At 41.1% G+C, this 16760-nt stretch overlaps 1 protein-coding gene across 1 annotated transcript in view; it reads right to left on the bottom strand.

The window, feature by feature from the left end:
- OSBP (oxysterol binding protein) overlaps nucleotides 1-11339 on the bottom strand; it is a 34286-nt gene extending 22947 nt beyond the window's left edge. The window contains exons 1-2 of the mRNA XM_070726961.1: nucleotides 10688-11339; nucleotides 80-288 (exon numbers count right to left, since the gene is read on the bottom strand). Coding sequence (XP_070583062.1) covers nucleotides 80-288; nucleotides 10688-11040 — 562 coding nt within the window. The 5' untranslated portion in view covers nucleotides 11041-11339. The remainder of the gene's footprint in view (nucleotides 1-79; nucleotides 289-10687) is intronic.
- Nucleotides 11340-16760: the final 5421 nt, after the last annotated feature.

Raw genomic sequence — 16760 nt, 5'->3', positions numbered from 1 at the left:
TTCCACAATAGGCCTTTTAATATCCCTGCCCCTCCTCCACATCCTGCTCTATTTCTGTTGCTCTTCGCTTGTCTTTTACCTGATTCTGCCAGCATTTTAACTGCTTTGGCTTTGGCCAGCTCCAGGGCTGTGACCCAGCGTTGCCGTTCAACTTCTGAGCTGGCCTTCAAGTGGTAGGTCTGTGCCCCTCCATTGGAAATAATGAAATTGCAGGAGTCCTCCACAGTGATGTTGGCAGTGGCCAAGTTGATGGTTCCACGGCAGGTGTGTCGCATCTCTGCTTTGGATCTGTGGGCAAGGCACAGAAAGAACATAGGAGAATGAAGCAGTAAAAAAACACCAGCAGACAAAAAACAAAGAGAGGAAAAACTACAGTATTTTAAATTTCTTTCTGGGAAAATATGACCTGCGCTTCACATTAAGAGCAAGCTACGAACATAATTAGGCTGTATCAAACTGAGGTCAATTAATGGAAGGGTCTGAGATCTGGCAGATGTTTTTGTTGACAGATGTTTTTGTTGACAGGCTAGGGAGACAATTTCATGCCCATCCATCCTGTAGTCACAACATAATATTTCCCATCCTGTTCTGATCAACAAGTCAACAAGACTAGCTGGATGATAGAGGCCGCAAGATAAGAGGAGATCATAGAAATTCATCTCCCTCCATAATCAATTAATGGATGCTCGCACCGGAAAAGTCACTCCATGACACCAACAGAAGGCCAGCTTCTGATCACAACCAAGTCCGAGTCCTCGGAGAGGCGCGGCATACAAATCCAATTACATTAAATAAACCAAATCAGGTTCCGATCAAAATATTCACAACATTTCCCCTCCTCCCCCACGGCTGATTTCCCCTTCCGCACCATGCCAAATTTCCAAAATTAGATCACAACCAAATCGGGTTGTGACCAAAGTTATGGAGTGAATTATAGTTGTTCTACTGTATATATAAAATAAGTGGCTAATCTTTTGTGGGACCAGGTCACATTTATTCCTGGGATATTTCAGGTCGTAGCAAGTGGCCAGAGTTTCAAATGAAACTAAGGTCCCTGGTCACCGAGTTATTTATTTTTAAAATGTTGTTATTTTAGGCTTACATGATAATGTTTTTTATTCATTTCTATTTCAATTCTGTGATCAATGGGAGAGGTTGTATGGCTGCCTGGTGTCCTGGGGCAGTAAGTAATCCGCTACTGTTCCCACAAGAAGGAAGAAGACTAGGGATTTCAGTGATTATAAATTGTAATAAGAATAACTACCAGATGTTACGATGTTCACAGAAGTAAATGAATGAGCTGCCAATAAAAAAGGGCTTCTAGTACATAAAGCAGTGAGATCCAGGGTAGGAGCAGAATGTTAAAGCAGTTTTACATATGAATAGACATGGTTTAAATTACAGTATATGATTAGAAGGAAAGGGGAATTAATTTGAGCTTCCAATTATTAAGCATGATAATGTTATCACCAACCATATTTCTTCCCCTCAGTATGTACATCTGATGCTCTCATTTTTTAAGCATTCCTCCAGTTAATTATTTGTATAGCAACTGTTCTGTGAGGTCGATCAATACTATTCACATTTTTCAAATGCGCAGCTGGGAATCAAATCTGGTTTAAGACTCTATGGCAGCAACAATTCAAATTTAAAGCAATGTAGACTTTCTAATCTATCAAGTGAAATGGAGAACAATTCTCTTTTGTTTCATAGTTCTAACAAAGGTATTGATTAGTTGTACATTTTGGAATTTTCCCTCTCATGGACATACACGATTATATTTCTTTAGTAAGTTCCTGGCAGTAACCCTATAGGCAGGAATTATATGACACTAATATGACTGTACTCACCTAGTTCAAGCATCCCTTACTCAAAAAGAAACCCCCACACACTCTTCCACAGATATATTTGTACACAGAAAAACAATGAGTCATATCACACCCTTCCAGACTGTGTGAAATGGTACTGCCTAGAAATAATGTGTTAGTAGGCACTTTATAACTTTGATCATACTAGCTACATCCCCAAATTTCAGTAGTCTGCTGCTCAGTACCTCCAAAATTACTCAAACAGAATGAAGCATGTCAGCTCTCTAATGCATCCTTTCTCAAAATGGTGCTTTCCAGAAATGTTAGCATTCTAATTTCCACAATTTCTGGCTATTCTTTCTCTGGCTATAATCCCTGGCCATTTTGTGAGTTGCAATCCCAACTCAGTGGAAGAAAACAGGTTGGGAAAGTTTGGGCTAATTGCACAATAATTACATCTGGTGTAAGAACTCTGGCCGAATAACAGTGAAGATTATGATTTATGTAGATTCAAATCCAGAGTTATTTACAATGTAGTGCTAATGGTTTTCACCAAGTATTAAGCTTCTAAGAAAGTGCACACATGCAGGTGCATCATTTTTTTCTAGTGAACTGCTGCAGAATTGGTCTATAATTTTGTATGCATACCCACTTTAACACAAACATTTATGTATAGATTTATTTCTGCTCCCATTTGAGCAGTTACAGTACATCATAAGCCTCATTTGTCAAAATGTACAAAATTATAATATTTAGTTAAAACATCTTCGGAGGTCTAGATATCAACTGACTTCAGGGGAAACAAAAGTGGATTTAAGATGTCTTTGCTTTTTGCAGAGGCAATGACCATAGCAGAACAAGGAGCTTGCAAATAGATAATTCTTCCCTGGATAAAAGGGAGAAACTGAAAATGCTGATAAGTGCTTCATACAAGAATTTTCTAAATACAGTGGTACCTCTACTTATGAACTTAATTTGTTCCGTGACCAGGTTTTTAAGTAGAAGCAAATTTTCCCATTAGTAGAAGCAATTTTTCCCAAAGGAATCAATGTAAAAGCAAATAATGCATGCGATTGGGAAAACCACAGGGAGGGTGGAGGCCCTGTTTCCTCCCAGGAGATTCCTAGAGAGGCCCCACGGAGGCTTCTCCCCGCCTTTTCCGGCCCTGTTTCCTCCCAGGAGATTTCTAGAGAGGCCCCACGGAGGCTTCTCCCTGTCTTTTCTGGTTACAGTTTCGAAGGCTCGGGTTTGTAAGTGGAAAATGGTTTCTGAGATGAGGCAAAAAAGTCTTAAACACCTGATTCTTATCTTAAAAAGTTCGTAAGTAGAGGAGTTCTTAGGTAGAGGTACCACTGTATAAATATTTAGAATATTAATTTTGTTCTAGAGCAGGGTTCTTCAAACTTGGCAACTTGAAGACTTACTGGGAAGTGTATCAGTCACAAAACCCAGGAATGAGGAAATTTTAAATATTTTTCAGGGCAGGGGGTAAAGAGTAAGCGGATGGGAATTCCCAGCTCCAGACTAAAGGAAAGAGGGTATGAGTATTTGTTGTGGCATCCAAGGATACTAAGAATGAAGTTGGAACTAAGCATATACTGTATTGTCTAAGTGTAATCTATTGAATGGAAATCAATAACATATCCTAGTTAAAATACATTTATGGTGTGTATGTGTGTAAATATGTATATATGAAAGGATTACCTGATAATTATCAGAGATGAAATCCAACATAATCAGGAGGGACTATTTATTTTATTTATTTATTATTTGGATTTGTATGCCGCCCCTCTCCGAAGACTCGGGGCGGCTCACAACAAGTGAAAAACAATCCAATACATAATCCAATTAATTAAAATATTAAAAGTTTAAAAAAAACCCTATACTAACATACACACACACAAGCATACCATGTATAAATTCTATACATAGTTTCTATAGTTTGGGAAAGTCTAGTCAAATATATAATATGCACCCATCTCTATGTATATACACACACTGTTTCTCCAACCCCCTGGTATATTTTCTTTGACAAAAGTTCTAATCAGTATTTCATCAACGAGGCCACAATATTTGTGAGAGAGGCTTCATTTGACAAATGTACCACAATTTCTTCCTTCCCTTCAATTCTCTCAAAACTGGCTGCAGATCTTGTTGTGCTTCCACCCACCGCACACACCTTTGACGTTCACCCAACTCCTCCCTGCTCCAGTGTAAACAGAGAACAAAGTCCTCTTATATTGACCTGGTACCAGACAGAGCCATCTCTTTCCCACTGACAAGCTGAGGAACGGAGCCTGGAATATGCATAACCTACTTTGAGGAAGGGCACAGAGGAAACTGCCAAAAGTATCACTACAAATTCCGCTGGCTTTCTACCTCCCCATCCTGAGTCTAGAGAAAGTAACAAGGCACGCCTCCTTTCTCAGCAACTTCAGACCACCAGAGAAATGTAACCTCCTTTTTGCCAGCTATTCTTATCCACTCGAGTCTGGTTACTTTATGAATAATAAAGAGCTTGTAGTCAACAAGCAAGCGATGTCTGCCGATTAAGGGATGGCACTTTCTAATCATGTCCCTTTCCACAGGGGGTCTTTAACTTCAACCAGTGGCATGGCGACCATTCAAAATTATGAGAGACTCCCCCCCCCCAACCCCCTACTTACGACCTCAATTTTGAAGTTCCCATGGTTCACGTCTACTTTCTGGCAAAAAACCCAAACACATTGGACCTAATGGATTTACTTAAGAGCCACATAATTTACTTCATGGTCACCACAAAAATGCCAAACTAATTGGGTCTTGTCACAAAAGGTCTCAATTTATGACCATAATTCTGTGCTCCATTATGGTTATAAGTTAAGGATCTACCTGCGTTGAAGCTACACATAACAGGAATTTACATGAGGATACTTACTGAAAAATAAATGCTGGAAGAAGGTACTCTAATGTTAACTTCGTACTGGGGTCAAGCAAACTACATGACTATTTTCATAAAATCATCAGAAGAAGACAAAATCAGACACCCCGTGGAGTTCAATTATGAAAAAATAGAACCACTGACAAGCATAAATTTGGTTTGGGAACAGAAAAGAATCTGTTGAATATCAGAAAATACAAGTATAGAGATGTTTGTATAATCTAGATCCATAATTCCAAATACAACTTAAAACTGTTCATTTCGTGAAGGTTACAACAGTATTGAAAAAATGTGACTGATAACCATTTTTCACACAATTGTTGCCGCATCCCCAGGGTCAAAGGGATCAAAATTCAGGCACTTGACAACTGGCATGTATTTATGACAGTTATGCTATCCTGGTCTAACGGTTAAAGCACCAGCCTAGAAACCAGGAAACTAAGAGTTCAAGTCCCACTATAGCCATGAAAGCCCACCGGGTAACGTTGAGCCAGTCACTCTCTCAGCCGAACCCACCCCAACCAGGTTGTTGTCGATGTGGGGAAAAGAGGAGAATGTGACTGTGTTGGGTATGTTCCCTGCCTTGAGTTGTTTGTAAAAATAATACAGGCAGGATGAAATAAAAAAATTAATAAATCTGTAACGTTTCCAACTGGCCCCTGACAAGCAAAGTCAATGGGGGAAGCCAGATTCACGTAACAACTGCAGTGGTTTACTTTAACAATTGGGTCCAAAAAAGTTGTAAAACAGAGCACAACTCGGTTAATAACTGTCTTGCTTAACAATGAAAAAGTTGGGCTCCATTGTGGTCGTAAATTGAAGACTGCCTTTATCTGCCCTAATGACATATTTAAATGTAGAGATTAGGCTTTCCTTTGATGCCTCTCTTCCCATGCAAGATCACTCATGTGAAATCTAACTGCACAAATATATAAATATCAGATTTAAATCTCACTGATGTTAAGTTTGCAGATCTATGTTGTTTCTCTGCAGATTAATTTAGAAGCAATTCCCACTGAATCATGTGAATTTATTTACAAGTAAGATCAAAAATTAGCCAGGCATTTCAAATTTTCAGGAATGCCCATAACCAAGTTCTGACACTCATGGAAATATTTCTACTTGAGATGTACAGTGTTCCCTCGATTTTTGCGGATTCAAACTTTGCGAAAAGTCTATACTGTACTACGGTTTTTCAAAAATATTAATTTAAAAATATTTCACAGGTTTTTTTCCCCTATACCACGGGTTTTCCCGCCTGATGACATCATATGTCATCGCCAAACTTTCATCTGCCTTTAATAAATATTTTTTTTAATAAACTTTAATAAATAAACATGGTGAGTAATAATCTAAATGGTTGCTAAGGGAATGGGAAATTGCAATTTAAAGTTTAAAGTGTTAAGGGAAGGCTTGTGATACTGTTCATAGCCAAAAATAGTGTATTTACTTCCGCATCTCTATTTCGCGGAAATTCGACTTTCGCGGGCGGTCTCGGAATGCATCCCTCGTGGAAATCGAGGGAACACTGTATAAGGAATAATATCCCTGCTGTTTCATTAATAGTGTCATAAGCATTTATAACTGAAAACCTAACCTGTTGCACAGCTCAGATAGCTGGAGGCCCTTTAAACGGTATAGCATTATCTACTGAGCTGAGGAGATACTTGTGTTTTCACTTCTTTCTTGGAAAATGGTACCTTAAATATATTCAAAAGGACATGTACAACATGCAGCATGGTTAACATAACCTATATATAACCCCAAGTATTGATTATAAAGTCATAATTTCGTTTTTAAAAAAACAAACAGCCTTTAGTTCAATATGCTTACCATATAATTATGGTAAGAATTAACTTATCTGCTTCTATTGAATACAGATTTCCTTTAAACCATGCCACTTTTAAAGAGAAAAAATGTTCCAAGACCAATAATGTCCACCAGTTTCATCACCAAAAAACTCCCCTATTATTTTAAAAACACATTTCTATTCTGAATTTCAGTTTTCTCAGATAAATTTTCAGCTGCCTGGCTTAAGACTACCACATATGAACAGCCCAACAACAGACTGAGAACAAACTCAATGTGCATGATAGAACAGATGAGGGGCAGATGATTCCATTCCTTTATTTCAGACTACTTCTGAAGTTTTCATCTACACTACAATGCCTGCTTTATAAACAGAGTTTTAAAAACAGAGTTTGGCAATAGAGAAAGAATTGCTAGCCACTTGGCAGCTAATAAAAATACACCATACTATTATTTACAGATCAGTAATTTTATGAGTCTAGTTAGCAGGCTGATTTATTATTTCAAATGTCTCTATGCATTAAACCCCAAATAAAAGTGATGATGCGCAAGACTGGTCACACATAATTCAGTGGAAGAGATACTTCAAGTGATACCTACTCTGCATTTTAAGATAGCAAGTGGTAGCAACTCTTCTCTTGTATAACAAAAAAACCTGCTAGGTAAACTCAGGACAAAAAGGAAAACTAGTCTCCCTTTTCAAAGAGAAACAAATTCTTTAAACAAACTAGAATAACATTTATCAATACACAAATAAATCCTCTCTCTTTAGAAATGCTCTTTTGATTTATTACAACAATCTTTTGTTTTATCGTTTAGTACAGGAGCAAAGCCAAGGTCAAAACATTCCTCCAAATCCAATGCCTTTTTCTTGTAGTTCTGTAGGGCAGTGATTTTCAACCTTTTTTGAGCCACGGCACATTTTTTACATTTACAAAATCCTGGGGCACACCACCAACCAAAATTACACCCTAAGACACTCTCCTCTCTTTTTCCATCCCTGTCTCCTCCCTCCCTTGTGAGTGTGTGTGTATACACATTCTGCAACCCTTTCCAAAAACAGGTGAGGGCTGGGGGTTTTTTCTTCTTATTCTTTGGGTGCTTTTTATCATATGCTTTAAATCAAGAGTCACTTCTCTCTCTCTTTTGTTTCTCTCTCTTTCTTCTCATTCTCTGTCTCAATCATTTTCTCATTTCTTTTTTTCCTCCCCTTTTTGCTCATTTCTCTCTCTCCCTTCCTGCTTTTCTCTTTCTCTCTCTCTTGCTTTCTCTCTCTCTTGCTTTCTTTCTCTCTTGCTTTCTCTCTCTTTCTCTCTTTTCTCTCTCTTGCTTTCTCTCTCTCTCACACACTCTCTCTCTCCCTCTTGCTTACTTTCTCTCTCTCTCTCTCAGCAAAAAGTTGTGAGACCAAAACCTGAGTTTCCTTCTTCGCGGCACACCTGACCGTGTCTCGCGGCACACTAGTGTGCCACGGCACACTGGTTGAAAAACACTGCTGTAGGGCACAGAATAAGATAGAGACATTTGAAATTCTCCACCTATTTTCTGGATTGCTTCCCCTCTAATGGCTGGTCTAAATTTTCCTCTGGAGTGAGAGGATCATGTTTCTTTAGATCCTTATCCTGTCCTGTCCTGTCCTGCCTCCAGATAGCTGCATTTCCTTTTGGTGCTCCTGCGATCAAAATGACCTTGGAAAGCAGATTCCTTGAAGCAGACAGGAGGGATTCAAAGTCAAATTTAGTATTCTGAAATTAGTCTCCTCCACTCCCAAGGACTTAGGAGACTGCAACAGTCTTTCAAATAGCAAATTATACACTTCATTAAACTAAATGGTTTAATTTACAGAGAAATACAAACTTATTACATAGTTGCCCACAAGAGTGAAAAGTGAAAACTGTTGTTCCTCTGAAGTGACATATATTAATATTTATATGAAATATATGGCTGGGTCAGGCACAGAGGCAACCCAGCACTTTAAGTTACCACGAGCTGTTTAGAGAGACAGACCATAAATACTGGTAGGCATTTGTTTAGAAGGGGAAAAAAACCCACTGAATGTTCTAAAGATAAATGAAACACAAAGTTTAAAGGAGAAATGTTTCAATATTTTTTTTCTAAAAGTAAAGTTTATATTATATTTTTAATCCAGTCCTTTATAAAGAAGTTGAGGAGGGCAATATTCAGTTTATCATATCCCTGCACTTCAATGGTACCTATGTATGAATGTATGTATGTATTTTCTGTGCTGTTCTTTTTCTTCACATACCTTATAACAGTTTGTTTTCTCCAAAACCAATAATGTATGTAAGGGGAGAATCTTAAATAAAATTAACAAAACTAGCCAATGCTCAAAAGTACAAAAGAAAGTACAAAAATTAAAACAAAGCTAAGTTATCAATAAGACCACCACCACAACAAAAGACAGACCAACTTATAAAACAATTTGGTCCTGAAGTTATTATCTCATAATGCATGCATGAACAAACAAGCATGCCTTAATGGGTTTCTAAAGACATGGTATTGTGGAAGCAATACCTAGGTTGTAGGTAGTGAGAAGTTGCAAATAAACTGGGTTGAAAATAATGTTTTTGTTTTGACTGCACAGCCAGTCAAAAGTTTCATAGTTAAGCAAGAATGTGAACCTATGCCTTTGTCCAAAGTATATTATGCCACATCCACAGCCTCACAAAAAAAAAAAAAAGAGTTGCAGCTTGTGACATGGAAAGTTTGTGGATAGCGTTTCTAAGCTACCAAAATGAATTTCTCTCCTAACCTATCTCAGAAGAGTTAATTATTCTCCTAGCATGCCTGGAGACAGTCGCTTAGTTTTCTGGATCGAGGAGACAAAGCATCTAACCACATTTAATCCATAGTTCTGTATAGAATCTTTACAGAGTTGGGTGGCATAGAAATAAAATAAGTAAATAATAAATAAATAGCTTGCAAATTCCAACTGGCTTACAGAGGCCACTAAATATAACTTAACTTTTCCTATTCTTTAATGACTAACTGCAGTGAATGATTTAAAAACAAAAGAAAACACTGGGCTCTCAGAGCACTGATGAGTTGAAGGTGCTGTAAGTAGAGAAAGAGGAGAAAAGAGGAATACAAAATCCCCCCACAACCTTCTCTAACATGTAAGGGTGGCCCAGAGGCGGGCTGCTAAGGTGAAATGTGTGTTTGCCCCCGTGGGTCTGAGTGCTAGCGCAGTCCAGTGCAATTATGCTACTGCACCTGGGCAGGTAGCAAAATCGCGCATGGACATGCAGGTGTGCCCGTGTTTCAGCGTGGTTTTGCTACCTGTCCAGGTTCAGTAGCATAATTGCGCTGGACTCTGCTAGCACTCAGAGCCACGGGGGCACCGTTCCACCTTAGCAGCCCACCTCTGGGGTGGTCCCTCCAAACACTCAAACACTCGGCCAGATTGGATGGGATTTGGGCAGCTGGCGAGGGCGTTTGGCTAAGCTAGGGGTCCCCAATCTTGGGACAACTGTCCTTGTTCTGTTCATAGTTGGAATAAACAATGTTTTTCCTAACATGTTTCTAACACACTTATAACTCAGAGGTGACCAGAGAAGTTTTCAGTTCCTTCTTATGGGTTGGGGGGGGGGGGGTGGCGGCGGCTGGATAATAAGCTTAGGTCAGATGTCTTCCAACTTGGCCGCTTTAAGACTTGTGGACTTCAACGCCCAGAATTCTGCAGCGAGCTTTAAAACTTGTGGACTTCAACGCCCAGAATTCTGCAGCCAGCTTTAAGACCTGTGGACTTCAACGCCCAGAATTCTTCAGCCAGCATAGCTGGCTGGAGAATTCTGGGAGTTGAAGTCCACAAGTCTTAAAGCTGTCAAGTTTGAAGACCTCTGGCGCTAAGCAAGAGTGCCACGAAGTCGTTGGACTCCAACTCTCAGCAGCCCCAACTGGTTAACGTTCGACGGAGAGTAACGGTGGCCTCCCAACTGGGGCTGGACGAGCACCGCTGCCCCGGCTGGTCCTGGCTCCCCCGGTGCCACGTGGCAGTTGGGGAAACGCAGGGCGCTGGCCAGCGAGCGGGTAGCGGAGGCAGCAGAAGGGCTACGGGGGCTCGGGCAGCCCTTATGAGGAAAAAGGGGCAGAGCCAGGCTGCACGGGACGGAAGAAGGCTCGGCCTCACCTGTAGTAGCTGAGCAGCCCATTGCTCAGCACGAACCATCGCCGCTGGTACCCTTTGATGTAATTGGTCCATTTGAAAAGCCAGCCTTCCCGAGCCGCCCCGGAAGTTGAGGTCGTCGACCCGGAAGCGGAAGAGGAGCTCCCCCCTGGAGCGCTCGTCACCCCACCTGGGGCCGGTCCCCCAGGGCCCAGCGTCCCTCCTCCGGCGTCACCTTTTCCGGCACTTGGCCCCGGCGATGGCAGCGGGGTCACGGGGCCAGGTCCGCAGGTTCCTCCTGGGCCGGTGGTTACGGGGGCCCCTGGTCCGCCAGGCGTCATCCCCGGGCCGGGTCCCGCTGCTCGCAATTCCGACATCGCACAGCCGCAGAACCACCGCCTTCGCAAGCCCGAGCTTAAGCGCCGTCTGCTAACGGGAGCCGAGGAAGCGCCGGAGGCTGAGCGCCTCCCTCCCTCCCTCCTGCCTTCGCCCTCCGCCACCGCCGCACCACCAATGGAACGGCCAGCAGCCCTCACAAGCCCACCCTGTTCTCAGCCTCCTCCACTCCAGGGGCTGGAGCCCCGATTGGTACTGCCTCTGGCGGCTGCTATTGGTCGCCTGGATCGGAGGGGCGGGACTCCTCGGCAAAGTGATCCGTTCATGCGCTCTCTCAGCTGTCCCGTTTGCTTTATTTATTGCCGCTTTTATTGGCCGCTGCCTTTGTCGTCTTCTCTTAGGAACCAGTAGGAAGTTTGGAGGCGGGGTCTAAGCATGATGTAATCATAGAACGGGAACTCCTGGTTGGTGAGGTATGCGTGGTATTTTGGCTTTCTGCGAAAATGGGACCCGGAGCAGCTCCACATTCAGGCGGCCGCCGTTCTGCCCATAGCTGACGAGAGGCGACGCTTGCCCCATTCCGGGCAAATGCAATCGCCTCGCAGGCTCCTTTGAAATCCTGAGGCCACAGCCTTTAGCAAACCATCCCGATTTTAATATTTACTTAACGTTAAATTCCGTTCTTTTTACTTCGTTCACGACGTTTGAAGACTATCGGCAAAGCTTCGTACCTTTGCTTAACCGGTGTCAAACAAGGTCGACCGCAAGACAGACAGACAGTCGACACACACACACACACACACACATATATGTATGTCACATGTTTTTGCTGAATTTGAAAATTAAGGGAGACTAGGATACACACACACAGATATACATACATACACACACACACACATATACACATACATACATACACACATATTTCAACAGAAAAACAAACATACAGTATCTGTGTGTGTACACATATATATACACACACATAAATAACATTTTTGCTGAAAAGTGAAAAGGAAGGGAGCCTGTTATAGATATATTTAAACCCTGTTATGGTCTCATCAGACAGACATATCCTACTGGGATTTGAAAGAAAGGAAAACAAATCAGTTCCATACTGGGAAATACCGGGGTGATTTTGACAGAAAATCAACCATGTATGCATGTATGTATATGTATATATGTATATACCTACATATATATGTTTGTTTGTATATAGATATATATTTATATTTTTGTTGTTGAATTTTTCATTATCAGCAAAAATGTTACACATTTATATGTGTGTGTGTGTATGAAAGAGCAAAATAGCTTGAAATAGATCTATACTACTCTCCCTTTTCATTATCAGCAAAAATATGTTACACACACATACACACATAGTTTCAGTTACAGTAGGGCAGCTGAGCCTCGGGGAAATTTTTTTTTTGAAAGCTTGTAAGTATCGCACAGAGGCTTGGATCTAAATATAGAAACCATTGTGTTTTTCACGGAGTACATGAACGTCATCTGTTCAAATCTCCCCATGTGATCTCCCCCCCCCCTTTTGTGAATTTCTTCTTTCCAGACAGAAGAGGAACTGCTGTTGGGCATTTCGGAAATTTAATCCCCAGGCTGAAAAGACTTTGGGAGTAAGAGCTGGTCTTGTGTTCAGGAATAAGTCTAGCGCAGGGGTCTCCAACCTTGGCAACTTTAAGACTTGTGGACTTCCACTGCCAGAGTTCCTCAGCGGAGTGGAAGTCCACAAGTCTTAAAATTGCCAAGGTTGGAGACCCTTGCTCTAGTTGACAGATCTCAGACAAGGTGGGTGGAAAGTGGGGGCAGCAGGAAGGGGACTCCCAGATCCTGTCAGGACTGCTCTGTCCTCCATCCGACAGTCCTCACCTTTGCCTAGGGTTTTATCAGCTAGTTGGCAACAGTGTTCTCTCTAAAAAATTTTTGGGGTGGGCGGAAAAGTATAGTGTCTGAGCGACAGTCCCTTCGGGACTGGGCGACACAGAAATAATAATAAAATTTCCCTCTCGGCTTCTGGGCAGGTTTGGAAAACTCTGAGTTGATGATGATTTTTAAGTGAGCGATTGCTCACTGCTCAGCTTAGAGGGAACTATGGTTGGCAATACTCAATTTTCCACACACTTCTAACTGAAAGGCCAACAGCAGAGTTAGAGGGTCTTTCTTGGCAAGGTTGCATAAACGTCATTAACAGTATTCTAAATATATCCAGCTGCCCTGGATAAATGAGAAGTTCAAATAGCCAGTCTCGCTGGCTTTCTTCACTTTACATCATACATGGTGGAGGAAGGCAATTCTGGGAATGGCCACATTTGGGACATGAAAATGGTAATGCGGTCATGCCAACAAGGTGACGTGCATTCTTTTCACAACATAAATACATTGTGAACTTTTCTTTTTTACTGGGCAGCCTTACCCCATTTATCATAGGTGGGTAGAGGGAGAAGCCTCTTCCACTTTTCCAGGTAAATAATACACCTTGTGTATTATCATGGGGGTCCCACCAGCAGCACTTGCCAGCCAGTTTGAAAAATTGATAATAGGCCTGCTGGAGAAAGGAGAGTCCAGCCTGAAAAAAAGGAATGTCTTTGTCCCAGAAGCAGAATAGTGCTAGAAAGCAAAGCGTAATAACTAGAGCAGAGGAAATGTATCCACAAGAGCAGGGGTCTCCAAACTTGGGTGCTTTAAGCCTGGCGGACTTCAACTCCCAGAATTCCTCAGCAAAGCAAAGCTGGCTGGGGAATTCTGGGAGTTGAAGTCCGCCAGGCTTGAAGCGCTCAAGGTTGGAGACCCCTGCACAAGAATTGGGCAGATCCCAACTTCTGTTTGTGAGGGAAGAATTAATTTTGCTCCTTGTTCTTCTAAGTGCCCAGATTTTTTTTTTCTTTTTCATTTCTATTAATTTGCTTGGGAAAGATATTAAGTGGACTGGACTATCATTTCCTGGATCTCCTCGGAGTGTCTGTTAAACAATGGTGTCCAGTCCTCTTGACATTGATCCTGATTAAATGACAAGTTGTACATTTTTGTGAGGAGGCCAGCCTTTCCTGTAGTAAGTTATTAAAGAACTCTTGGGTTGATGCCATCACAACCAATTGATTTCTTAATACAGATTCTCAAGATGTGCTAACATAACTTCTCTTGTTCCCCGTACAGTATTTGCTTTCATTGCTCCAATTTGCTTCCTGAGAAAGTCAGTCCAGCTCAGGTATCTACCGTACTTCGGTAGTAATCATACATGGTGAAAGATTCAGTTCTCAACAATCCATGTATGTTCCCTGAGAATACCTTTCATTACTTTTTAAAAATATATTGGCCCACTTGTGGGTTTTCTGTTTCATTTATTTAAACAAGTTATTTTTTATTCTCCAGGTGTGTAAAACTATAGGAATAATTTGTCGCTGCACCTTGTACAATGAAAATAAAACTGTACAATTGTGCTTGTACTTTCTCATTTCCCAGATAGTAGCATAGCATGAAGAAGCAATTTCTAGCATTATGTGATCTTATATATTGCCTTTAAATCCCCTCAAATTTGCCGGATTATCAAAAGTTATTGTATTTTTGGAGTATAAGATTCACCCATTTCTTCCCTAAGAGAGGCTAAAAATTTTGGTGCATCTTATACTCTGAATGTAGCTATTTCGAAACTTTTTTCTCCAGTCCTAACGGGGCACTAACTATCTTCCCAGCTTGCACGATTTTACCTTGCTTTCCAGCCCTAAGCCTTTGCAGGCTTTTTTTCATTGCTACTTGTTCCGAATAACATTTTTTAAAGCCCTAATCAGGGGATAAAATAATGTGCTGAAGCTAACCAGACTAAGGACACTAGCCAGATGAATAGCTAGTACAGTAGTCCCTCACCTATCGCTGGTGTTACGTTCCAGACCTGGCCGCGATAGGTGAAATCCGCGATGGGGAATTTATCGACTGATAGTACTTATTTAAGTATTTATATTGTAATTGTTTGGTAAGTTTTCATTGTTTTAAGTGTTTATAAACCCTTCCCACACAGTATTTATTTTAGATACAGTATTTAAATACAGTATTTACAATTTTAGATATATATTTTTTTTTTAAAAAAACCTGCCGATCGAGTTCGGCGGGTGTTTAAATCTGCCAATCGACTTCCTCAGAAACCCGCGATGAAGTGAAGCCGCAGTAGGTGAAGCGCGGTATAGCGAGGGACTACTGTATGCAGATCCCCCCCCACATTTTCCTCCCTGAAAAATACAGTACATACCCCTACACACACACATATTTTAATAGACTACAATTAAGGAGAATTAATAGGCAAAATATGCTGCACTGGGACATTGATAGCAGTGCTTAAGGGAGGCAGGGAAGGAACACTGCTGGGAAGCTCGGAATTTGTGTGAGAATCTATTAGGAGCTGTGGAATTTGGTAGGGCAAATTCTTGATTTAAAAGATGTTAATTTTTAATTAGTACTCCCTCCTATTAGTTTAATTTATAATACATCACAGAATCATAAACTGGAATTTAAATTTCTGAGCTAGCTTTTTTTTACTTTTTTTGGGAAGGAGCCTCAAGTTCAAAATCAAAGGTCAGGCATCCTACTTTAGGTCATCCTGACTTGGCTCTTCCTGCAGGCCTCTATATTTAGAACCATTAAAAAAACCCAGGCTTGGGATGGAATGCCAGTCGTATACGGGCCAACCCTTGCAGGAAATGAGAGATACCCATTTTTGGAGCCATATTCACCCCAACCTTTCTCGCAAATGGGTACCCACCATCCATCCCCCAAAATAGCTCTGTTGCAAACAGGCTTTTCAAAAGGTTTTTTTTTAAAAAAAAAACCAAAAACTTACAAATCTGGTACTAAGATAATTAAATAACAAGTCTTCATTTACCGGAAGTCACATTCTCATAAAATTTAGTGTGTGTTTTCAATCATTGAGAGAAGTATCGAACTCTCCTCCTCTGGATAAATTTGAACAGGTACTTGAAAACCTTCCTTCTATTGCTTGAACTAGGATTCCTGCACTGAACAAGTGGAGGATGGAATGGATGACCTAAGTCGTGGCGTCATGTGACCTATCACAGCTTTTCCTTAGCTAAAATGAGGGTGGGGGTGGCCTGTGAGATTGACACCTGACCTAAGGGTCTCTTTTTTATGGCTCTCCTGTTTGTTCTATAGATCTGCTAAGAAAGCTATGGGTTATCATTGTGCCTGCTCCTTTTGGCACAATAATCCAAGTGCTCATTTCTGGTGCCCTTAATATCAGCATCCTATTCCCAACATAAAAGCTCAATTGGCAGCTTGTCTGTTAAGACCATTTAGCATAGTGCATGGACTCGATCCAGGCTGCCAGGAATATACTTTTAGGGTTTCCATGTTTCATGTTCAAATATGAAAATCTAGAGGATAGGAGGGGTGTCTGTGCTTAGATAGAAGTTTAACTATTTTCACAAACTAATAGAGATTTTGAAAGTTAGCAAGACAAGCAATGAGATATCATGCCAGACCCCCTTGTCCGCTACCGTCTGCCAGAATCTGCCCAAAGCCATGTCCACTGTGTTGATGATATCTTATATTTACCCAGTGTATTTTTCTCATTAGATCAATGCAATATTTTCTGGTATAGTAAGAATTCTTAATGCACATGTTAATCTCGTGTTCTATTTTCCTAGCATCAGGGATATGTAGTTAATTTTGTCTCCCCAAACACCCTGGAGTTTGTGTAACGAGATGAACCAGATATACAGATAAACCACACCTATACACTCCC

Source organism: Erythrolamprus reginae, chromosome 1, assembly GCF_031021105.1.
Source record: "Erythrolamprus reginae isolate rEryReg1 chromosome 1, rEryReg1.hap1, whole genome shotgun sequence".
NCBI classification, from domain to species: Eukaryota; Metazoa; Chordata; class Lepidosauria; order Squamata; family Dipsadidae; genus Erythrolamprus; species Erythrolamprus reginae.
This window is presented reverse-complemented; position numbering and strand designations above follow the sequence as displayed.